At 43.1% G+C, this 25390-nt stretch overlaps 1 protein-coding gene and 1 long non-coding RNA gene across 6 annotated transcripts in view; one reads left to right on the forward strand and one right to left on the reverse strand.

The window, feature by feature from the left end:
* RNF144B (ring finger protein 144B) overlaps nt 1–25390 on the reverse strand; it is an 80112-nt gene that overhangs the window by 13464 nt on the left and 41258 nt on the right. For 4 of the 5 annotated variants that reach the window (XM_081919271.1, XM_081919269.1, XM_081919273.1 and 1 more), the window contains 2 exons: nt 23028–23215; nt 8068–8172 (listed from right to left, as the gene is read on the reverse strand). In XM_081919271.1, the coding sequence (XP_081775397.1) occupies nt 8068–8172; nt 23028–23192 (270 nt within the window). In that variant the 5' untranslated portion in view covers nt 23193–23215. Of the gene's footprint in view, nt 1–8067; nt 8173–23027; nt 23216–24423; nt 24655–24761; nt 24914–25390 lie in introns of those variants that run through there. The other variant, XM_081919272.1, reaches the window with a different exon arrangement.
* LOC309374373 lies at nt 11759–21683 on the forward strand. The gene is made up of 3 exons (XR_014170554.1): nt 11759–12891; nt 20244–20298; nt 20986–21683. It is a non-coding gene; the product is annotated as an uncharacterized lncRNA (long non-coding RNA).

Raw genomic sequence — 25390 nt, forward strand, 5'->3', positions numbered from 1 at the left:
ATGCACTTGCGGTAGCCCTGAATTGGCTCTGCTGATGCGTTTGCACTGCGCTGAGTTCTCAGACACCTTGCCCCTCTCCCTCTTGATAAGCAACAGTGACCCATGTGAAGGGAAGCCAGCACAGCAGCTCTGCTGCAGAGGAACACAAGCCAAGAGGAACATTATCAACAGATACAGAAGCTGGCAGTTCCACACCTGGGACACAGCCACAAAGAAAGCCCTCTCACTGTTATTCTAAAGCACCAAAGCTGCAGCAAGCAAAGGCAGCACAGTCTGCTGCTTGTGGCTGGAAAGCCAAACAGGATGTTTGTGACTGTTGCCATGGGAACAAAGGGGCAGTCCATTCTGTACTGAGCACCGGATGTTAGCTCAGTGGGTTTTGTCATATGACCTGTACAGGAAGTACATGGGTGGAGTCTCTCTCTGTATGTTGAAGAGAGCAGACATGTTTACTGGATGACTGCTGAAAGACACTAATAAAGGACATGTAGATACGTTACTGTCTGTGTCTGATTCCCCTCCCTGGGGATATGCAGGGAGGAGGAGAGGAGGAGAAGCAGTTGGTGTGTTTTCCTCACAGCCTGAGGAAAATCGCCGGAACGGTCCTCGTGTTGTTTATCCTGCCGGGAGACGCCGGAGGGAGGTCTAAGGAATTCAGCCGGTGCCTGATCAGATAGGCACATACCGATGACCGGGTAGCAGAATTGCAACATTGGTAGCAGAGCTGATGGTTCCAGTTTTCATCGCCCTCTGCATCAGGAGGTGGCTTCCATGGATGCCTGAGGTGAGAAAGCTGATTCTCTGCAGCCAGAAGCTGACCAGAGCAAGCTGAAGCAAAAGCCACGGAGCCCAGGTATGTGATTTTCGGGCTTAGAAGAGTGAAAGCAGATTGAGTCATTTTCTGCTTCGAGGGAGCAGCGTATGGGAAACGGCTCCGGTTAAAAGTGAAACCGCATACCAAACATTCCTGTGGTTTCTTCTCCAAGGGATTGGAATGTACTGTTGCTAAGCGACGCCTTTCAGTGAAGGCTAATCCTCAGAGAGGAGAAGTGAAAGCAACAGTGAATTGTTATGACTACGAAGTCTGAGGAGCTCCTGGAAATTTCCAACGCAGCCAGCGTTGAGAGCTGCCAGGTGGCACAGAGTGTAAACAAGCCAGCTATTGGATTTTAGAGGCTTGTGTTTTGAGAGTCAATGCAAGGACTCAAAATGGATGCCAAGAAGGGGGGAGCCCTGCCTTCTCCGCCCCTTTTGACCAGTGACAATTATGCATCTTGGTCTATTAAGATGAAGGCCCTGCTGCAGAATCAGAGACTGTTTGACGTGATTGAGAACCCCATTCCTGCAGCGCCAACGCGTGCTTGGGAGTCAAAGGATGTGAAAGCCAGAACTGCTATAATTCTGTGTGTGTCAGATTCGCAGTTGATCCACATACAAGGCTTAGAGCACGCGAGAGATGTTTGGAACACGCTGAGAAGGACACATCAGAGAGATGCAGGTTCTTCAACGTTGCTGTATTTTGAGAAGCTGACCAACCTGAGGCTTGCGCCTGATGGGGATGTTCAAGCGCACCTGACGGAAATGAAATTTCTGCGTCAACAGATGGTGGAACGCAATTTCCGTTTGCAGGAGGAAGTGTTTTGCTTCATGGTGATCAACAGCCTGAATCGGACTTACAAAACGGTTGCCAGTCAGCTGGGGTCCCTCCCAGCAGCTGATCTCACGTCGGAGAGGGTCTTTGCCGTCGTGTTGAATGAACATGACAGACTTGCCCCCCTGGACGTGAAGGACAGAGGGAGGGAAGAACGGAGTTCTAACGCCCCCACTGCTCAAGCTACTGGAGGAGATGCTGTAGCTATGAACGTTGTCCGATGCTACAATTGTGACCAGACTGGGCATCTACAGCGGAACTGTACGAAGCCACGTCGGAAGAAAGGAGCTAAGGCGAGCTCCACAAAGTCTGACGCGTCAGACAAAGGTCACACCAAGCCAAAGGCAAAGACTGCAAAGGCTTTGATGTCGCTAAAAGCCACACCAGAAGCGGGAAATTTCTTTGTCCTAGACACTGGAGCCACAGTTCACATGACAGGACACAGAGGACTATTTTCTACGTTGAAGAAGCAAAGCTTCACTGTACAACAAGCCAACGGTCAAGAGCTGGAAGCGACTGGAATTGGGACTGTGTATCTTAAAAGTCTGAACTTGACTATAAGCAATGTTTATTTGGTTCCAGAATTGAAGTACAATCTGCTCAGCGCTTCGCAGATTGCCAAGAAGGGACTAAAACTGTCCTATGATGATGAGAAATGCGAGATCTACAAAGATGGAGAGCTGTATCTTTCTGCCAAAGAGAAAGATGGACTGTATTTGTTGACTTTTGATCAAAGTGATTACATGAAATGTAATTCTTGTGATTCTAACATGATCTCTTTTGCAGGTGTAGCTGAGAAGAACGCCAAGCAGGTCACCTCGAGGGTCAACAAGAGAGCATTTCAGCGGGTGTATGCTGATGTGATTGGTCCTTTAGAACCATCTAGAGGCAATGCAAAGTATTACCTAATATGTGTTGATTCTTTTACAGGTTTTGTCTGGATTTATCTTTTGGAGAGACCGAAAGAAGCCTTAGAAAGGTTTAAAGAGTTTTGTGACAAGGTTAAAAATATGCATGATGCTGACATAGATTGTCTTTGCACAGATGAGAAGCCAATTTTTCTTTTACAGGAGTTCCAGAGGTTCCTGAAGAAGAAAGGGATAAGACACAAACTTGCAGCTTCCGAAGAAGCTTGGAATAAATGTGTTTGTGTTAGGGTGAACAAAGAATTGCAAAAGGGAAAACATGCGCAATTGCTAAGTTCACATCTGCCACATGAGTACTGGGCTGAGTCGCTAAAGTCATATTGTTACACGTGGTTGAGAAAGTTTTCAAAAGAGTTGGGATGTTCTCCTTTTGAGAAACTGTTCCATAGAAAACCTTCTGTTGCCCATTTCAAGGTTTTTGGGTCTCATGTGAGAACAGAAGCTCCAGGTGGAGTGAAGAATGCCAGAGGCATTTTTGTGGGTTATGAAAAGGGTCTCTACAGAGTAATTTTGTCTGAATCTGGAAAGGTGATTCTCACAAAATTTCTAGAGAGTGCTCCTGAACAGGAGAGAGTGATTGTTCACACATTTCCCACAGGAGATGATGATGATTCTGATGATGATGATGGTGATGTTGATTTTATTGAGTTCAGTAGTACTGATGGTGACAGCGATAGCTCAGACAGCTCAGTTGTCACAGTCATTGAGAGGAAGTCTCACACAATGACCAGACCCTCAGAAGAGGAGGATGAACCACTGATTAAGCTTAGTACTGGTTCTCCAGAGAGTTCAGAGGCTGAACCAGAAAGCAGAGAAGGGCAGCACCTCTTACGTAGGTCTGAGAGAGCAACGAAGGGTGTACCACCCAAGAGGTATTCACAAGAGTTTGCTTACTTAGCTGTTGCTGTTGTAAACGACCAAGGTCAGATTGAAGCTGTGTCTGAGTCAGAGACAAAGGCACAACAGAGAGTTGTTAACCAAGGTAATGCAGAAGCACTCATTCCTTGGAAGTCACACAACCAGAGAGGTACATTGGTAAAACCAGTGGCGGGTAGTTCCAAGGGTGGAACTGAAACAACAGGGGAATGTTATAAGTATAACAACTGTTTGTTTTCTTCTCTGGATGACACTTTGCTCGCAGCACGCATTGATACTTTAGGGGGAGGATGTTATTCTAAAGCACCAAAGCTGCAGCAAGCAAAGGCAGCACAGTCTGCTGCTTGTGGCTGGAAAGCCAAACAGGATGTTTGTGACTGTTGCCATGGGAACAAAGGGGCAGTCCATTCTGTACTGAGCACCGGATGTTAGCTCAGTGGGTTTTGTCATATGACCTGTACAGGAAGTACATGGGTGGAGTCTCTCTCTGTATGTTGAAGAGAGCAGACATGTTTACTGGATGACTGCTGAAAGACACTAATAAAGGACATGTAGATACGTTACTGTCTGTGTCTGATTCCCCTCCCTGGGGATATGCAGGGAGGAGGAGAGGAGGAGAAGCAGTTGGTGTGTTTTCCTCACAGCCTGAGGAAAATCGCCGGAACGGTCCTCGTGTTGTTTATCCTGCCGGGAGACGCCGGAGGGAGGTCTAAGGAATTCAGCCGGTGCCTGATCAGATAGGCACATACCGATGACCGGGTAGCAGAATTGCAACATGTTACTCTTAATGCAGCTCAGAAAATCTTCCTGCTCCATTAACCTATTCAGCTACTAACAAAGATAAGTTAGCTTATCAATACCTGCTTTCGGAGTGTACTCGAATAGTGTACATTGTATGACAAACAGAACTGTCTTACAAAAGCTAGTAAATGTTAGCTAGTAAATGTTCTGGGACAAAAATAGTACCATGCATTTTTTATTGCAGCAAGTTTAAAACAATAATTTCTCAAGTCTTTTTAGCTTGTCGTGTATATATATGGTGTACGGATAATTCACCTAGTCTAAGCTGTAGATATTTAAGTGCCAGTAATGTTGCATACCACATAATGGAAGATGGTTTCAGGGAACACATTTCTATAAATCAAGAGCACAGATTTAATTTATATTCCCTCCAATATCCCCACTACTTTTGGCTTCCATAGCATGTCACATTATTACCGCCCCTATTCTAACAAAAGCCTGTGCATTATATCCATCATAAAATATTCATTTGTTCCATTAAAGAACTCCCTTGCCACTTAGAACAAGTCTTTATGGGTTTTTATTAAAAACAGCAATGTATGCGGAGAGAAATGAAATGATTATATATTCAAAAGTAAACATATTTGGCCAATGTTCAAAAAAACAAAACAAACAAATCCCGAACATTTAATGGAATTTAGGAGGACTAGCAAGCGAGAGACTGTTGTATTGACAAGAAAGCATGTACCACAACTTTATAGTTTCAAATTTAATTTGTGAAATGCAGCACTCTGAAACACAAACACTTATAGACTACCTCCTCCTATGTGTCCCATTACAATTTATTTTAAAAGATTCCATTTGTGGCTCTTTGATGCCATCTACGAATCACTATACAACTCACTCCAATTGCAAATTGTGGCCGAGGCTGAACATCTTTTTGAAACATGCTGAATGAGGCCACCTTCTTGGACTGACTTTTAGGACTCAGTGTTAAGTCAGGATAGAAAGATGGGGGGAAATAAACAGATTTAATCACATTTTTACTCCGCTAAGAGACAGTGGCTTGTTTGCACCCACGTTGTCTTTTTGTTTTTTTACAGGATGGGAACTTGCTTCCATTACTGACATGCAGTTATGTTTATATATATACACCAAACTAAGCAAATCCTCAGTGCACAGGGTGATCCTATGAGCGCGCGCACACACACACACACACACGCACACATGAATATGAGATACTTTTTACAAACAGCAGATAAATTAATTTGATTCTTCAAGTATCTCTTCCATACATGCACAGTGTACAGAACATTTTCTACATCTTGTCATTCTCCTCCTGAAGTTGCCTAGACAACCTTGTTTGCCATGAATAAGGTTAGCTTCATTTCAATTACAGATTCTTCCCAGGCAAGGAATCAATATGCCTCATAAGGGTATATCTTCAGACAGAGCAAATGTCAGGAAATCATCTTGGCAAACAACAGCAAAGAGTTTTTTTGTCAGATTCTCAGCCTCACATCAAGCCTCCGTCATACAATGTCATGATCTTCTTAGATTAGAACTGGTTACAACATCAGCATCAGAGTAAGCTACAAGTTTCTCACCCCTGGTTTAAGGGGATAAGTAAGGGTGTGCTCACCAAAACTCACCATTAAGAGGCCTTAAGGAGTTGAGCACATTGGCCGTTGCCAATCAGGAACAGTAAATAGCCACACACCCAGGTTGCTGGTTATAGGTAGTTTGAATTCCCCCTTCCAGTCATTGCTTGCTTTGGGTTACTCTTCCTCTCTAGGTTACCCAAAATGTGGGTTGCGTTAACTTACCTGCTATCTGTAGGTGGGCTATTAGTAACATCACTATGTCCTTGTATGTAATAGAAGCTTTGGCCCTTTTAAGTGAGACTTGTTTGGGACTCCCATTCTTTATTGCCAATGTATTCTGGCACAGATAGTGGGTGCTTACCACTGGTAACAGATCCCTGATGGGAAAACAGGTGATGAGCCCAGAAATTCCAATGATTTTCAGTACACTTATGAGTTTGTATTCACCATAGCCCAGCAAATAGTCCAACAACAGAAACAGCTTAAAAGGACATACCTATCTCACTTTTAAGTTAATATCAGGACTCAGTCTGGAACAATATATGCCAAAAGTCATTGGCTAGCTCCTGGTAGGAGGTGAAAGCCTGACCCAGACTATTAAGGTCATGGTTCTGGGTTGTTGTTTTTTAATGTAGTCAAGGACAGATTAGCATGGCAATGTGATCAGAACTCTGTTGGCAAAGCAATAGGCAGCAGTAGGAAGGGCTGTGAAGCTGCCCTATATGTTAATCATGAGAGGCATCAGGTTGTTAAAACTTTAATGCAATTAAGATCACTTCTTGTCCTTGCTCCTATTCTGTTCAGGAGATATTATTCCTTACATGCTCAGTGAAAATCATAAATATATAATGAATAATCACCCTGAACAGAATTTAGTGCATTCCATCATTCATGGACCATTAAATACATTCTTCGTTGTTTATTCATTCAATTCTTTGCCCCTCAGAGTACAGAGGAAAACATTAATGGCCCATTAATGCATACCCTCATGTGCCCTCTTGCTTAGCTAATTGAAATGGATCTTTAGATTCCAGAAGCTTTATGAACACTACTATCATATTCCAGTGTTGCTTTGTGTTTTCCGTGCAAACTTTGAAGTCACACACTCAAGACAAAACATTAAAGTGAAAGCTTATGAATAATCCAGGCTCATGTTATCCGAGCAAAAGACCAAGTGGCCTTACCCACGTGTATTTGCCAATTATGAAATCCAAGTTGAATACCTGACTCACACCATTTTCAAACGTAGCCTTAAAAATCATATGAATCTTGCGGGAAATCGCAGGTCCCTCTCTTGTGTGGCATACATTCTGGTGAATTAAGTGCTTTCATAGATGTGGTGAAAAATGTGAGGTGACCACCTCTGGAAAGAGTTCATGGTTGTACCTGTGGTAAAGTGGTCACATGATAGTTTCACCACAAACACTTGTTTAACAGACTCTGGCAGTGTTGCATCTTTGCATGTTAGTTGTAGTTCACCTTACAAGTTGCTGTTGTGGCAAATGTTCCTTCTAGCATTAAGGAGGAAGCGCTGGGATGTCGTGGTGGGAGGCACAGATGGAGAAAGGGGTGGACAGAGAGGAAGGGCAGGGCAGGTAAAGGAGCAGACTGCAAAATGCTTGAAGACATTACGTGAACAGGGATCATGGAGTCTAGTCTACAAAAGCTTTGGCTATAATAAGTTTGGTAGTCAAGGTACACCAATGCTCATGCTTTCACCTCTAATTTCACCTGCTGTTTGTCCAGCCTTTCTTCAGAAATCTTGTCAATATAAAATAAGTAGCTTGTGTCCCAACCAACACACACACACACACACACACACACACACACACACACGTTATATGTATACATAAGTACCATCACTTCTCCTGAAAACAATTACCTTCTAATTTCTATTCACACTTGCCCCCAGTTCACAATTTAAGCAGCAAGCGACATGTGTAAAACTCTCTACGATTTGTGTTTTACAACCTGGAATGCCATACATATTCCAACATTCATTTTCTAAAGGAGGGCTGGTGACATTCAGATTGGGGATGTTCTGGCTTTTAAGCAGACAATTTTGAGACCGCCTGGATGCCAAGTAAACATTTCCCCAGGAAAGGAAAAACAAGAAGAAAACCATCTGCTTGTTTCTAGTTTCTCCTGTCAAGTGGGCCTCCTGCCAAGTAGTCATTAGAGTAATTAAGGGGAGGAAACATTCTAATGTATTCATTATGTAAATGAACAAAGAATATTAGAAAGAAAAAGAAGTGACAAATGGAGATACCTCAGTTTCTTGCACAGTCCCATGGTTGAGGCACATCATGTCTGGACAAGTGATGGGAGAACCACACCCCTCACGAATAGCCAGCTGCATATACTGTTTCAGGCACTAAAAGAAGAAGAAAGGGGAGAAAACATAAGTTACAAACTGTATCTTAACTAACAGTGTGCCTTCACTTCTTTAATTGGCTCTCTTTGAGCTTCAGTACTCCAAGAACTGCAATTGCGATTGCAAAGCAAAGATTAAACAACTGACTACAAAAACCTTCATTGTATCCCAGAAGCACACAGGCTCAGAGTCAGCAAGCAGGCGCAACAAACGTACATGAGACCAGCGTGTGGGTCAAAACGGACTGCAACTTTATTGGTTACAGATATATCAGAGTTGGACACGGGTGGTGCTGTGGGTTAAACCACAGAGCCTAGGACTTGCTGATCAGAAGGTCGGCGGTTCGAATCCCCGCGACAGGGTGAGCTCCCGTTGCTCGGTCCCTGCTCCTGCCAACCTAGCAGTTCGAAAGCACGTCAAAGTGCAAGTAGATAAATAGGTACCACTCCGGCAGGAAGGTAAACGGCGTTTCCATGCGCTGCTCTGGTTCGCCAGAAGCGGCTTAGTCATGCTGGCCACATGACCCGGAAGCTGTATGCCGGCTCCCTCGGCCAATAAAGCGAGATGAGCGCCGCAACACCAGAGTCAGTCATGGTCATGGGTCCCTTTACCTTTACCTATATCAGAGTTTGGTACCGCACAGAGCAAGGATCTGTTGGACAGAATGTCTTGCTGGCTGATGCCAGGCCCAGCCTGCCTGCTGGCCCTACTCCCAGGAAGCAGCTGCCAGACTCTTGATACCAGTGCCATGCAGGCTGTTCAACATGAGCATGCAACAGCCTGCCCCAGTCCTCCAAGCTAGAACGTAAACATTCAGGTGCCACCCCAACACCCCTTATGGGGATTGCCTCCCTATCTATTGATCCTGCCCTATGCTCTCCCTGGCCACAGTTATGACCAAAATGAACAAATGAAATCAATTCATGTACCCCTGACATGAGGAAGGGGAAAAACCTAACTGCCAAAGGCCAATTGTGATGTACAATCCTTCTCAGTCCTGTGGGAGTGGCAGGAGGGGAGAGACCACACTGGCAATGCACTGCCAACATTGGAGACTGTGTGGTCTTACAATAGGCCAGCTGCGGACCAGGGAAGAAGTGTTCCCTCTCAAGTGCTTGTCCAGTCCACACTCTTCAGGACTCTGAATCAGGGGCGTAGCATGGGGGGTGCCAGGAGGGCTGTGTCCCCATGCACACAATGTTTGAGGGGGCATGAACTAGGTGCCCCCCAAGCAGGCAGCTGCAGCATGGCCTGGCCCCGTACTCCTCTCCACCCGCCAAGGGCCTTATCAGCCAGGCAGGCGGCTCAGCAAGCCCCCGTTTTGCTCCGGTGGGAGTGGTGTTGTTTCATCGACTTCTTCCTTTATACAAGCTCAGTTTGTGCTCAAACAAAGAGAGTGGAAATAGCAAATTAGAAGGTGGAGTCAAAATTGCACAACGTGAATTGACACACCACATGGAAATGCCCACAACCAGGGGCAGGAAGCAGCAGTTTTGTAAACTAAAATACAAACACAAATGTGGACGTGTGTTCTAAGATCAAATTCAAATGGGGGAACAGTGGATCTGGAGCAAGATGCCTGCTCCCCTGTGGATGAGCCCCTGAAAAGGATGAACCCCTGAAAAGGCCCTTTCCTTGCTAGCTGTTTTCTGTCCAGAAATCAACCCCATTCTCCAAGATGTGTTTTCTTTGGTGGGATTCCAAGTTCACGTTTACACAAATTATTATGCATCTGGAATGCTACAAGCAGGAAGGGAAAGCAATTGGGCAGCTACTTAAGAGTGTGAGGAACAGCTGTCAAGGAAAGAGTTAAGACACATATTGTTGCCACTTCTGCTCAAAATTTCATTACAGCAAGCCTTGGGAATTCACGTGTGTGTAACTCTATAGTTTGCCAGTCAAGAAGTTTGTTCTGATCTCACGTTGCTAGGTAATGGCTCGACGAAGCACTTGCACTCCTCTCATTGCAAGGCCACGACATTATTCAAGACCACTTGTGGATAATCTCTCCCCACATCCACAAGCAAAGGAAGCTGATCACAGTACAGCACATGGCTTTTCCCAAGGACGCCCAGCCCTCCTTATTCAACACGTTCCATTTCACCTTCTCTACTTCAATACTTTAAAAGGTTTCCAGCTGACTAATTGCAACCCTTATTATTTGGAAAGCAAATGACAAAACGAAAAATATGACCAATTTTAGATTTAACCAGGAAAGGCAGAGGGAGTTTGAGTAAAACATAGGCCAAGATTAGAAAATCAATACATGCTATAAACAAATATCCTAGGGTGTCTAGCATTATATGTTACAAAAGCACATTATTGTAATCCAAAGCACATTCTTTTAAATCAAAGTCAATCAAGCTGATATTTGCATATTTGACAGAAGGGATCTTCTGATAACCAGAACTTGAAACAAAAATTTTGATCCCACCTGCAAACTTCATCTTCCAGCTTAGCCAAAAACACTCCAGTTGTGTGAGATTCCAGGAGTACCAAACGCATTTTAAACCAGTGTCTGTGTTTCCTCTGGGCCAATAAGACACAACAGAGATGCTATATGGTTTATTTACATATGTATACAACTTTAAGCGTACAATGGAGAGGTCCACAGCATTCTTGCCAAATAGATTCTGTCCCTCTCATACACATAGCATTGCTTCCAAGAACAGACATCAGCATCTCTCTCTCCGGCACACTGCTTACTAACCCCCAGATTCAGATCAGTATTCATTATCCTAAATATAATTCTGTAAAATGGTGGTTATAAATACATAGCGTATGCACAGGGAGTTGTGAGGTGACCAGGAGTCACTGGTCTGATTTGTAGGCAATTCTAAAGCATGTTTTAGCACTATATGGATGTCAGCAAGCATGTGCAATGGCTACTTCACTCCCACTTGCAGTCGGGAAAAGCCTTCTGTCAAATTTACTTTTTGTTTCAAAGCCTCTGGGCTTAGCATAGTGTGCAAACCAGGAATTCTGGCTTACAACAAGCTATGGTTAGTTACTAAACAAGCAAACTTCAAACCCTGGGTTGTGAAATTTACTTGTTTAGCAACTAACCATTATTTGTAAAAAGGATTCCCAACTCATTTGTAAACAAGGCGAAGTGAAGATGTGATGCTAAGCAGAGATTATTTTAAACTGCAAGAGAACTCAGCAAAAGACCTCTCATGTACACGTGAGGAGGGGGGCTGCACTTCACCAACAATTTGGTCAGGTTCACTGAACTATCACATTGTAAAGGCTAAAAAATGGATGCCCTGCTAGACTGAGTATCAACTGACAGTGCAGAGGCTACACCCTCTATTTTTCAAATGATTTTTCATCACTAGGTCCTTCACTGGTAGACTGTACATGGAAAGACCACAAGGAGCTTTTCTTCCTTCTTATAGCCTAATAGCCCCACTCCTACAGAGATGGCATGAAAGGCCAAGAAGAATTTTCCTTTGTTTGTGAACACACGCAAGTTAATCAAAGATAGCTATCTAGGTAAGTAACAATTAAATTAACTTCTGGAAGCACACTAGGGCAAAATTCCATCTCTCTTTTTTTAAGTCTTGAAAATACACCTTTCCACTAGTATCCTCTTGCACCAGCATATAATGGGTGTGCGCCTTATACTTGTTACTAATGCACATTTCCAAGTGAAAGTCATATTACAAATGAGAGGTTTTATTTTTAAAAACAAAGTCTAAGCTCAAGCTACCCAAATGTGGCAATTGACTACCTGTAAAAATGTGAGGGGGGTGGGGGAGAGAATTTGGGATAAGCCTTATTTAAAATCACTGAAGCATTATGACAGTGTGTTTGTGCCATTACGGCTTTGAGTGGCACATGTTTTCCCTACACAGAGAAACATTAAGCATCCATGCACACTTGTAATGTGTAACAAAGTAATGCAAGCATATATTGCACTATGATTATACATGAGCGTACAGTGTATAGTTATTGGTGTGGACCAAGATTTTTTATTTGAAAAGCCACCATGTAAGCACAGGTGGAAACATAGCAAGTTCCTTGCAGATAGGTATGTTTCCTCAGACTAGTTTCTCTCTCCCCCTCACCCTTGTTGCTATCCTCAGGACAAAAGGGTGGTTTCTAAGGAAACAACTTATCAGCCAAGTCCTCAAGGCTAACCTGAAAGCTCTTTGAACAAACAATAGTCGGAACATGGAGCATAGCTCTTGCTTGTTCCTGCATCAACATGCCAGGAAGGAGATGTCTGCCCAAGACAATAGCACATTCTTCGTTAAGGAGACCTTTCCCCGCAAAAATCAGGTTATTCATCTCCAAAAGGTACAGGGTCCATCCCAGACCCCACACTTAATCCAGAACCCAGGTGGCATGCTTTTCAGGAAATACTGGTGCCTAGCCGTTTCTTGGTTTCACCTTCACTAGTAAGGAAAAGGGCGACTTCTTCACATTCTGTAAGCTCCCTGTAGCATGCAAGCCACTTCTGCAGTCTCTGGGAAATCAAAACTTTATAGGTTTTTATTGCCCGTAGAAAATTCAGCGATAAACACTCCAGGTTCTCAATTTACAAACCAGGTCAAAAGAAACTCAAAGCTCACTATGACTTACAGCTCTTACTATCTCGATGCCTCTCCAAAATTTGTCAAGGGCTGACGTAAAGTATCCATAAGAAGTTTGAAATGAAAGAAAATGTTTTCTGAACAGCTGAAAGTGGTTGAAGACAAAGCAAGGTTTCCCAAGGTATACATTAATTCATTTCTCTCTCTCTCTCTCTCTCTCTCTCTCTCTCTCACACACACACACACACACACACACACAGGCTTCTGGTAAAACCTGCTTTTGAAAAGGGAGGGCCTGACCTGAGAGTACACAGTACAGCCAAAACCCCTCTTACAAACTATCTTTCAGATCTCAAAAAATCATTACAGTATACAGAACATTGTTACTTATTGGCTAAGTTTTGGTTTAAACATTGTTTTGGAAAGTGTGGAAGAAGTTGATTTGCCCCGATAGAGACTTTGTCAGGCAAGGCCTCCTTCCACCTGCCTTGCTCTATCCTCTAGTCTCTGCTTCTCAATGTGTATTGCATTATTTTATGTACTGTGGTTTGCCATTGTTTTATTTACAGTTTAGATATTATTTATTGTAACTGTTGAGTGGATTTCTGTTCAACTTTTATATGTCGACATTATTATTTTATACTATTCTAATGGTTGTTGAATGTTACTTTTTTGATGTAGGTTGCCTATTTTAAAGTTATGTTTTATTATCACATTTTTGTATTGCATTAAATTGTTATAAGATGTACATCTTTTGTTTCTTCAGCTTGTAAACCACCTTGAGTATTGTAAGATAGAAAGGCGGTATACAAATTAAAAATGATGATGATGAAATGCAAGCTGAATTGAATTGCTCCTCCATCTCTAGCTACAAACCTAAACACATTTTCTAGACTGTTAGCCCTAGTGAGAATTATCAGTACAGTACATTTAAAGACTGAAGCTGGGGTTGCTTCCCTTTGGAAGGAAAGGTGAGTGGAGACTTAAAGGATTTCTGCAAGTCCTGCTAGTGGAAGGCTGTGCAAGGTCTTCTATTGGACATCAGGGCTTCCCCCCCTCTCCCTCTGCCCCATACCCCTCCAAAGTGGCTGGTGGGGGTGTCAGTACAACACAGGGAAGAAAAGGGGCAACATGTTAGCTGGCAAACTGAAATGCTTGCGCTGAGGAAAAGACTGCCATAGTGCTATATCAAATTCCTCCCAACACCATCATTTCTCTGACTCACTGTACCAACCTGCTTCTGTTCCATTTGTTCCTTGCATGCACACATATACAGGTATCTATTAAATCATCTTTTGCTGCAGAGATGGAAAGCTATGCTGGCTTCCCCATAAGGAACATTGCAGAGTGGTCTCTTTGTCAAGCACTGAGACAGAAGTATCGGTTATTTAGTCCCTAAATAGAAAGGCTGTTATGCCAGACCTGGCTATCCAGGTTGACCAGTTTTCATAACAGCCCCTGTAGTCAACCCCACCAGGCAGGGGGAAACAGTACATAGCTGAAGACCCAGTTTATGAGCATCAGGATGACCACAATTCCTGGTCAAATAAACTCAATGCCAGGGAATAAACTCCACTGAACCCAGTGAGCCTTGTTTCTGACTGCATGGGTTCCCACTTCTCTGGGTGAGAACCAGGATCGGACTCTGCACTACCACAAGTGAGATTGGATGTGGTCTCTGAGTGGTTGAAGACTGAACGGTAGGTCCAGACTGTAGGAAATAGGTGCATTATTTGGAACAAGGTGATATTTTATTTCTATTTTATTGTTCTGTTTAGTTATCCCTGTTAAGCTACCTTATTTGTATTATGTTATATAATGTTGCATGGAGCGATTTTTAAAAAATTTACTTACTGATATTATGATTCTTTCCAATTTGGTTCCCAATACATTTCTGAATTTCTATCAAATGAACAATATTTTGCTGTAAGCCACTCTGGGTACAGCTCTGTGGGTGAGTCGGAGACAAACAGGAAACGATGATGTATTGGAAAAGAAGCTGAGCTTTTAACTGAAGAACATCAGCTAGTTGAAATGCAACTTCTAGCTTTTAATTAGAAATGCAAAACAACCTTGCAAGGACATGTTACTATTTAAACTGCTATGCTAAGCTGTCACAGCAGCAAAACTTAAAAGCCTCATCACCTCATTCACTTGCCAATTACCTTGGCACTCCAGCAGAGAGGTCATCACTGCTCCTGCTCTGAAAAAAGTCCCATAGCTTTGCTCCACTGCAGTCTCCCTCCTTTACTGACATTATTGCCATAAGCTTTTGAATGAAAGCCGATGCTCATATAAAATGTTGTGCCAGCTCCACAGCTTATCCAAATGGCAATGGCTATTTATAAGGTAGCAGCACACAACACCCACAAGCTGTAGTTTGATATTTGCTACATTAGTTAACTACAGCACCATGGCCCACAATGTTTGAAAGAGGCTTGGGTATTTTTACATACACGATTCACCCGGTGCCTGTATCTTATATGGTCCTGTTCATCCAATTTTCCCTACATAAGACAGCAAGGAATTGTAGCTCTGTGAGGTGGGAACTACAGGTCCCAGGATTCTCTGGAGAAAGTCACGTATTTAAAATACGTATTGAATGTGTTTCAATGTATGGTGTGGCTCCACCCACAGAGTATCAGTGCAATCCCTGGAGTAAACATGGATAAATAAACTCCTGTGAACTCAATGATGCTTTCATCTAGGTATTGTGGGCAAAATTCAGCAAATGGGGGAAATAACCTATGCTTTTTTACAAACATGCATTCACCAATTTGACCATAATTGCCTCTTTGCCACACATCCTATTGCAATTACTTTACAACCTTCTAAAATCCTACTGCACCCAGACCATTCCAAAAATGATGAATCATCCCACTGCCATGTAGATATAAACCCACTGCCAATTTGTTTTGAGACTGGCCTACTGTTTTATGCATGAATGGGGGCAGCACAACAATTGGCCAGCTGACACACAATTCTAAATTAAACTGTGGCTTGGTGCGAATAAGCAAATGCGTAGGTTCGCAGGGAGAAGATCACCGTCTCTTCACTGTACCTCTGGTCCTGCTTCTTTGAGCTAATTCATGACCCTGCATCTGAATCCAGGCTCATTGTTTTGTCTCCCCCAGACAAACCAGAAGCAGTAAATAAGAACCTTACATTACAGCTTGCTGTTTATCTGGAGCAAAACAAACCTTGTGTTCAAGTTCAAATGCCATGCTAAGCTAAATTTTGGATTAGCTGACAGCAGCAAGACCAGAGTAATAGCAAAGGGGCTGCAAACCTCTTTCCGGGAACCTGCAAATTTGCTTGTTTTCACTAAACCATAGTTTGGCTTAGAGTGACGCGCAAGTCCGTTCACCTTTTATCCAGTGTACAACATTGCAGCCAGTCAACCGAGCCTCAACAGTTTTCCAGCATAGGGGGAGGTACACTGCCATCATCTGTGCCCTGGGGACAGCTCCAGCCAATCTACGACCAGAGTGGGTGGGGCCATGGGCCATGTAATTTTGGCGTGGCCAGTTGGTCCCCTCTTTCTTGCCTCTTCATCAGATCACCCTACCCACCCACCTTCTTTTCATATGACCTTGCTATGGCAGTTGTCGGTCACCATGTTGTTGGGACAGGGTAGGATTTTTTTCCACTTGGCAAATTGGCATTGGCCATTTGGTTTTCGCCTACCTAGTAGCAATCGTCACAACTTTTGTGAGGTTAGGCATTGGGTAAGCCTTTGTTTGGTTGGAAGGGAGGTTGCTGCCTTGCCTGCCCCTCCTCAGTAAGGGTATCCTGTTAAAGGGATCCAGGATGGCTGAATACTGTCCGAAGCCTGGGTGTGGGCTAGGGCTATGTCACAGCCCATACGGGGACCCCTTGGCGTGCCACTATCTGATGTAAGTTATAGGGCACCTACTATTGGTGATTTACCCTTCCGTGGACTCCCTGCAGACGAACACGAGCCAATATATAGTCCAGTTTCTCCCAAGGCCTAAGCCAAACCACTCACATCTGTAACCAATAAAGCTGAGGCCTATTTGAACCCATAAACCAAACATTCCAGGTCAGTGTGACTTATTGTTCTCCTGGGAACTTTGTGGCTCAGGTGCCTTGGCATGCAAGCCAGGTCACCAGTTCAACAGGAATACAAGAGTGACATAAATTGCATATGGTAGAGATTTCTCAGGATTTGCAGCTGAGATTTGCAGACCACTATTTGTCCCATATGGGGATTAGAAACGGTGTAAGTACTGCTCCTATGAGTAGGATGCCTTCTCTGTGGTGGGATTCTGGAGTTCCTTCACTGGAAAGATTCACATGGAGCCACCATTTCTGTCACTTGGGCACCTGGACAAGCCCACACTATCTGTGCAAACTTTTTAATGGTATTTTTAAAAACCACATTTTAGGTATGTGTTCTTCCTTGTTGTTCCCAGGATTCCTATTGTTATTTTAATTGCTTAATGTTCTTATCTTAAATGATAGTTTGGAAGCCACCTTGGAGATTCATTAAATTGGAAAGGTGGAATCATATTTTCAATGAAGTTCTAGATGCAACAGGTACTTTTCAAGCTGCAAAAACCATTCATTGTTCACCTTGGGTGCTGTTAATCCTTTCCAATGGTACTTCTAAGCTTCAGCTTATGAAATTAATTGGCTCTGGCTCTATAATCAAATAATAAAAGGTCACTCAAAAAAATGTTATGCTAGTTGTGCAAGGGCCACTTTTCCATGACTGCCTCCCCCGTTGCTGATCCAAACTCAAGAGGAGTGTTTATCACATTGATTCAACTAGTACAAAGGAGTTCTTTTAATTGTTGGTAACAGCCATAGAGTGCAGAAATCAGTAAGATGACCATATAGGTAAAGGGACCCCTGACCATTAGGTCCAGTTGTGACCGACTCTGGGGTTGCTTTATTAGCCGAGGGAGCCAGCGTACAGCGTACAGCTTCCGGGTCATGTGGCACGGAAATGCCGTTTACTTTCCCACAGGTGCGGTACCTATTTATCTACTTGCACTTTGACGTGCTTTCGAACTGCTAGGTTGGCAGGAGCAGGGACCTCACCCCGTCACAGGGATTTGAACCACTGACCTTCTGATCAGCAAGTCCTAGGCTCTGTGGTTTAACCTAAGCGCCACCCGCATAGGTGCCTGAAAAAACAGGAATGAGGAACCTTTGACTCTCCAGGTGTTACTGGATGGAAATCTCTGTCATCCTTGACCATCGGCACAATGATCCTTAGACAGCTCAGGACCACAATACTTCAATGAGTATTCATATGAACCTACCCAGGCGCTCAGATCATCATGTGAGGCCCTTCTCCATGGGCCTCCTCCATGAGATGTCTGGAGGGTGGCAACATGAGTATAGGCCTTTTCTGAGGGCTCTCCCTTTGTGTATTATTTTTTATTATTATTACTGTGCCCATCTGGCTGGGTTTCCCCAGCCACTCCCCTAGGGAGGTTAGCCTGACGCTGTCATTACATATGAAATGTCATTACGTACTAGGTGAAAATCTTCCTCTTCAACCAGGCCTTTGGCTGACTTCTATGTCTTTTAAACGCATTTGTGGGATGGGGTTATTGGTTTGGTTTGTTCTCTTGCTTTTATTACTCATTTTGTGTTTTTATCTTGTATTTTTATGCTGTGAACCCCCCTCCCGTGAGATATACAGGTCATATACAAATTTTAATAATGATTCCTACAATCACTCCTCACAAATGACTGTTGCCAGGAATGGTAGGATGAAGCTGAATATCAATACCTTTGCTGACAACTACTGACCCACCCACCACAGTAAGAAGTAGCAAATATATGTTCAAAGAAAGCAGAGCTGCCTTGTCATTATGGGATGTGCATGCTGAAATCAGAAACATTGGAATGGGAAGGCCAGAGTTTAATCCTCTATTTTAACTACACAACCAGGCGGTTGGTGATATACAAAATCCAACTGCCTTGCTTCACATTGCCCTCAAGTATGTGGCAATCAGGAGGTGTCTCAATACCCCAAACCACATATTGTTGCAGCAGTTTTACTTCTGCAAATGATTTCCTCAGAAAGTGGTAAATAAGGCTTTCCTAAAGCAATCTTCAAAAAACAACAACAAAACCTAGATGGAAGAATGCATCAAACACAAGCTAATGACGTGCATCAACTTTCTGTAGAAAGGGCTCTTTTTTTCTTTTCTTTCTTGGGGTAAAAATCCACAACTTGGTGGATGATGACCAAGCAAGTGAGGAGAAAACGACAAATGTTACTCACCTTTATCAAAACAGATTCACAAATGCTTTGTAAAATGTTTATTGGAAATTGTAAAACAGAAAATTTAATAAAGTTATATTTAAAAACATATTCACAAACGCAATTTTAAGATTAGAGGATTTGAGCTGGAACTTGCTACCCCCACTTGCAATTACAATAGAAATTGCTACCAGGGAAAGAAGAGAAATATCTCAAGGTTAAAATTTTCTGAAGATACTTCCCTGGGCTAAGAAAGGTTCTAAGGGTTGTTATCAGTGGGCTGGACCCATGGGGGGCACAAAAAGTTGTTTTAGGGGAGATCACCCCTAAAAGTTGAGCTTTTGGGGGGAGCTCATGGGTAAAAAATCCCCCCTATAAGAGGGCATTATGGGGGGCAGGCTTTTGTTGAGGGGGACAGGCTTCTGCTGGAGGGGCAAAACTGAGGTTAATTGACTATTTTTATTGTTTTTCAATAGTTTTTGAGGATTTAGGGGGGCAACTGTCCCCCCACGGCTACACCCATGGCCAGACCTGCAAAGCCCCAAAACTGCATCCTCCCCACCCCCAATATCTGCCAATCAAGACCCAGTTGTCCATATGAAATGAGGAGGAAGAGGGCAAACATTATTATTATTATTACCATCATCCCATCATCTGATTTCTTGCACACTTCCTGGGATATTATTATTATTAAAGTATGCATACAGGCAATGAAACACAGAAATCAGATAATGGTAATAATAATAATAATAATAATAATAATAATAATAATAATAATAATAAATGTTTGTACTCTTCCTCCTCAATTCAGGTTGCATATCATATATGTGTAAATAAAGCATATATCATAAAGACACCATAGTCTCCACTGTGCCTGGAATGTTGCAATGCTTGGAGACTGGCATGCAACAATATAATGACTCATGTGGAACAGTGCTTTTGTTCCACTTGCTGACTTCACACACAGGTGTTAGAGGGAGATGTTGGAAGCCCCAGAAAGAAGGTTTGACTCAAATTATGCAACCCTGAGATCAACCTAGTTTCCTAAAGGCAGTGTGGTGTAGAGACTCGTAATCTGGTGAACCAGGTTCGCTTCCCCACTCCTCCACATGCGGCTGCTGGGTGACCTTGGGCCAGTCACACTTCTCTGAAGTCTCTCAGCCTCACTCACCTCACAGAGTGTTTGTTGTGAGGGAGGAAGGGAAAGGAGATTGTTAGCCGTTCCTTAGGGTAGTAATAAAGCGGGATATCAAATCCAAACGCCTCCTCCTCTTCTTCTTCCTCAGCAGAAGAGTAAAGACAAGAAGACTAGGAATGATGTGGTAATCATAACTTTATCATATGGTATCAGATATCTGTTTGTTTGTTTGTTTGTTTGTTTGTTTGTTTGTTTGTTTTAGTGGGGAGTGGTTAAAAGGTAGCCACAGACACAGTTTCAGAGTAAAGAAAAAGCATAGAAATCTCAAGCAATAGTAGGAAATGCTGCTAACATTGAGCCTACATTACACGCAGGGCTTTTTTCAGCTGGAACTTGCTGGAACTCAGTTCTGGCACCACTCAGGAGGGCGCCATTGCCGTTGTGAGAGAGGGAAGGAGGTGTTCGTGGTGACTTCCAGCACCTCTTTTTCTAGAAAAATAGTGCTGATTATAGGTTCTCTCTGATCACCTTTTCATGCAGTGACAGGTGCCACACCAAACTTTCCAGCAGATACCTTGCAGGTGCCAATCACTTAGGTAAAGGTAAAGGGACCCCTGACCATTAGGTCCAGTCGTGACCGACTCTGGGGTTGCGGCGCTTATCTCACTTTATTCCGGGTCATGTGACCAGCATGACAAAGCCGCTTCTGGAGAACCAGAAAGTTGATGGGCATTCCCATTCAAATGGTTTGTGTGCACTGCGTCAAGTGATCAGTTATGCAAGGTGGGGCTTACCTGGGCACCCACAAAATCTTATTCAAGTTTGCACCCCTGGTACTGTAGGCAAGAGAGATTGGAAACTACTGATATTTAAATTCTTTTCTTAATGTACAGATGCTGACAAACTATTCTTAGACTACTTCCTAATCACAAAGCTAAAGGTTAGTACACTAATATTTACTGAGTAAAACAAACAGTGCCCTGTGTACTTTAGACAGCAAACCTATATCGCTCTGGGAAATGGCAGTAATCCTTATCATCACACCCAATGCAATAAAGTCTCCACAATATGGTGTACCCGCTTATCCTTGCATAGTGAACGACTTTTGGACTTGGTGACATAGATTTACTATGTCCTGGTGTTTTTCCAAGCAACAAGTCTAACTAGGGACATTAGTGCCAATGCTCTTAAACCCAACATAGCTAACATAGTACTTCATCCATATGTAACATGGTGGTGTAGGAGAGCCTGTTCCCAGAACTTTAAAAAAAGAATAATGAAGGAAAGATATTCACTCTAGCCCTGCAAAGCAGAAAAGTTAGCCTTTAAAGAAAGGTTAATACTGTAAAACTGTAGGCCAGCCATCCTAGCATGCATGTCTTAGCCATCAACAGATATGTAGAAATCAATTACCTTCCCTGGATGCTCCCTTCAAAGTTAATGAATTTCCAGAGAGGGAGCCCTGTTGGTCTTTTACAGTAAAAACAACAAAGTGACTTGCACTTTAAAAACTGCTAATGAAGTGGCCAGTGACCCATCATGAGGCCATGTTTGGCTATAATTCTAACCATGTCTAGTAAGTCCCTCTGAATTCAATTACTCCCAGGTAAGTAGGGTTAAGGGATGCGGGTGGCGCTGTGGGTTAAACCACAGAGCCTAGGACTTGCCAATTAGAAGGTCGGTGGTTCGAATCCCCACGACGGGGTGAGCTCCCTTTGCTTGGTCCCTGCTTCTGCCAACCTACCAGTTCAAAAGCACGTCAAAGTTCAAGTAGATAAATAGGTACCACTTCGGTGGGAAGGTAAACAGCGTTTCCGTGCCCTGCTCTGGTTTGCCAGAAGTGGCTTAGTCATGCTGGCCACATGACCCAGAAGCTGTACGCCGGCTCCCTCAGCCAATAAAGCGAGATGAGCGCCGCAACCCCAGAGTCGGCCACGACTGGACCTAATGGTCAGGGGTCCCTTTACCTTTACCTTAAGTAGGGTTAGGACTAGTTTCACTGTCTTGAGTCTACATCTCAGTATAAATTACAGTGGTACCTTGGTTCTCAAATGGCTTAGTTGTCGAACAAATTGGCTCCAAATGTTTTTTTGAAGCCGAACGTCCAACGCGGCTTCTGCTTGAGTGCAGGAAGCACCTGTAGCCAATCAGAAGCCGCATCTTGGTTTTTCTGAATGGTTTTGGGAGTTGAATGGACTCCCAGAATGGATTAAGTTCGAGAACCAAGGTACCACTGTAATCCTACCTCAGGCATAAGGAAAGGACAGTTTAGCACCCTGCTGATAGTTTCTCTTTGTGTCTTCATCATTATCATCATTTTTAATTTGTATACCGCCTTTCTATCTCACAATACACAAGGCAGTTTACAAGCTGAAGAAACAAAAAATGTACATCTTAAAACAATCTTTGATTGTATGAATTCCTGTGGGCATCTTAAATACTGTTACAAAGATTGCACACCACCCCCAATCTCTGCCAAGTGGTAACAAGATTCCAGGGGGTTCTAGGAGCTTATCCAGATGTTTCTGTTGGGAGTCAAGGTGCAGCAGAGACTGTTGCGTCTTTAAGAAATGGGTGTATTTTATACATATTTACACCTGGGCGTAACAAACAACCATTTAGATGCACACACATTTAGTCAAACACCACTTCAGAAAAAAGGACTGCAGCAGGAAGAATATGCAGATGAGGTACACTGCAAAACAATTTACTTTTCTATTTATGTATAAAGTGTACGTGCTGTGTACATGTTGTGTTGGGCGGGGGGACACTTTCATTGTAGAGAGCTAAGGCAAAAAAGCTTTCATAGCCATGGTGGAGGTCCAGCAGTTGGAGGAAGGAAATTCAGTTGGCAACTTGTTTTTAACAGATTGCTCCAACATCACTGCTCTCAACACTGTTCCTTAATATTACTTAAGTTACGGTCAACACTTACCGATGTACAAAAGATGCAGCTGCAATCCTGGAGAGTCGTCATCTTATCCAGTGAATATTCAGACAGGCATAGTTTGCAAGTAATCAAAGGCTCCAAGGACAATTCCCCAACCTCTGATATTCTGGTCGTCATGGTGTGATAACAAATCTCAGCAGCAGATGCCATCAGCTCAACCAGGCTCACCAGTTCTACAAAAGATAAAAACAGGAGTAAGCTAGTGAGGATAATTCTCCTTTCTGACTTTCAACACAACAGAATTTTTCAACAGTCTCATGTCACCATCTTCCAGCACAGCTCTAGCTTCTAATCTATATTCACTAGTAACTTTTAAGAGAAATTTAAACATTCCCTTTTTCTCAGGCATTTGATGGTTGAAAGTTCTGTCCCTGGCAACCCTGAAATTCTTAGTTTTGTGAGTAGGTGATTGTTTTTTAGGATTTTTAACTGTTTTTTATAAGTATTAAAGAAATTGTTTTAGTATAGACATGCTTGCTGCCCTGGGCTCCTTTGGAGGAAGGTACAGGAAATACATTTAATAAATAAAAATTTCCTGTCAGTGTAACCTGCCAGTCACAATGAGGAGATGACCCAGGTATGTGAGCATTAACAGAACTACTTGTACTCCTTATGTTAGAGAAATAAGTAACATGAGCTGGCTGAGAAGGAACATTTTCTATCTAGAAGTATTCATAAATATCCCATAGTGGTCACTGCAAACAGCAGCACTCTTCAGTATATTTAATTACTTGAATGAGGGCTTGGGCAGTGTGCTTATCAAATTAATGGGCAATATTAAGCTGGGAAGGACCTGCAAACATCTTTAGCAGTTAAGTTAAACATTCAAGACATCAAGCCAAACAGGAAGAACCAAAATGAAGCGCAACTACAAGGACCAAAATGAGCATGTACAAAATACCTAATAAACATTAGCTGAACTTGCAAAGGACCACCATTTCGATATTGTGAACACTACAGTTTAGTGGGCACGGTGCAAAACCAAACCCAAACATGTGTTTGGATGTATTAACAGGAACTCTGTCAAGAGACAGGAAGTAGTATTAATCACCCCTGGTCAGCCCACATGCCATGCAGCCTGGAGCCCTGTGTGCAGTTCTGGACATCAAAACACAATGCTGATTTTATCAGAGAAGGAATCAAACAGAACTACAAGAAACAGGCCAGGATATTCTTATTTCCCCTTTCTACCTTTGCTGGCCATAGTAACCATCAGTTATTTGTGGTATGACCCTTCTTCCCCTTAAGTTCTCAGGCACCCCTCAGGGAGGTGTTACTACTCTCAATTTCTGCACCAAGGTTCAGAAGTACTTGGAATCATTGAAACTACTTCTGCTTCCAACCAACTCTAAAACCCCAAGAGATTAATTACAAGACTCACCTTTCCTCCAGGACCTGATGCACAGAGGCACACAGGGGATAGGTGCCTTTCCTTCTCTTTCCTCCCCATCCCCAAGCGTTAGACACTCCTGCTACCTCCAAATTCTCTTTGCTATGTACTAGATCAGGGATGGACAGGTGTCAGTTATAACCAAAGGTATAGTCACTGCAGGAAACTTGGCACCTGCATTTGCTGGCAACCCTGGATTAGGTGCAAGGACTCCATTTTTCACTTAGAGGGGAAGGGAGAAAGCAGAAGATTAGAAAACTGGACAAAATTAGACAAAATTCCAGTTAATAGCAAGGTATCGAAAAGAAGGGCAAACCCCACCATCTTACCCATTGACAAGTGGCAGGGTTTTAACTACTGGAAGGCAGATTTAGATTAAGTTTTAAGAGTTTTTCTAACTGCAGGAATTGCTCACAGCATAAGAAGCAGATAGATTTTAAAAGGATACTTTATCTCTAAACAAGCAGCACCAGTACATGTTGTTACCAAGATCTTGAATCACTTGATCATAGGAATGATCACAATAGGCTGCAGCAAGTTGCCTAGCACAGGTATGACCTGTATCTATAACATAATTGTGTCATTTGCATTGAGAATCATCTGGTTGATGAGAAGCAAGGTGAGGCACTTCAGTCTACCTAACCCAGAACATCAGAGGAAGCAGAAGTAGCAGCTACCAGAAGATGAAGCAACTCTCCAAGGGGAAAGAACTGAAAGGGCAATTTACTCAATTCATGGAGCCTTCATGTGATAGTACCGTACTTTCTGATGCATATGGTTGTTGCTGTTCTACTTTCAGAATGCTGCTTATTTCTCTGGTATGCAAAGCTCCTAATAATTTGCAAGCCTAATGCTAGTAGGTAATATATCAGCCTGGACCTGCCAAAAGACCCATCTAAGCTCCAAACTAATTTTGGAGCTCAAAGCCTGACACCAAGGCAGAGCCATGCACCTTGGA

Source organism: Podarcis melisellensis, assembly GCF_964234715.1.
Source record: "Podarcis melisellensis genome assembly, chromosome: 7".
Lineage (NCBI taxonomy): Eukaryota > Metazoa > Chordata > Lepidosauria > Squamata > Lacertidae > Podarcis > Podarcis melisellensis.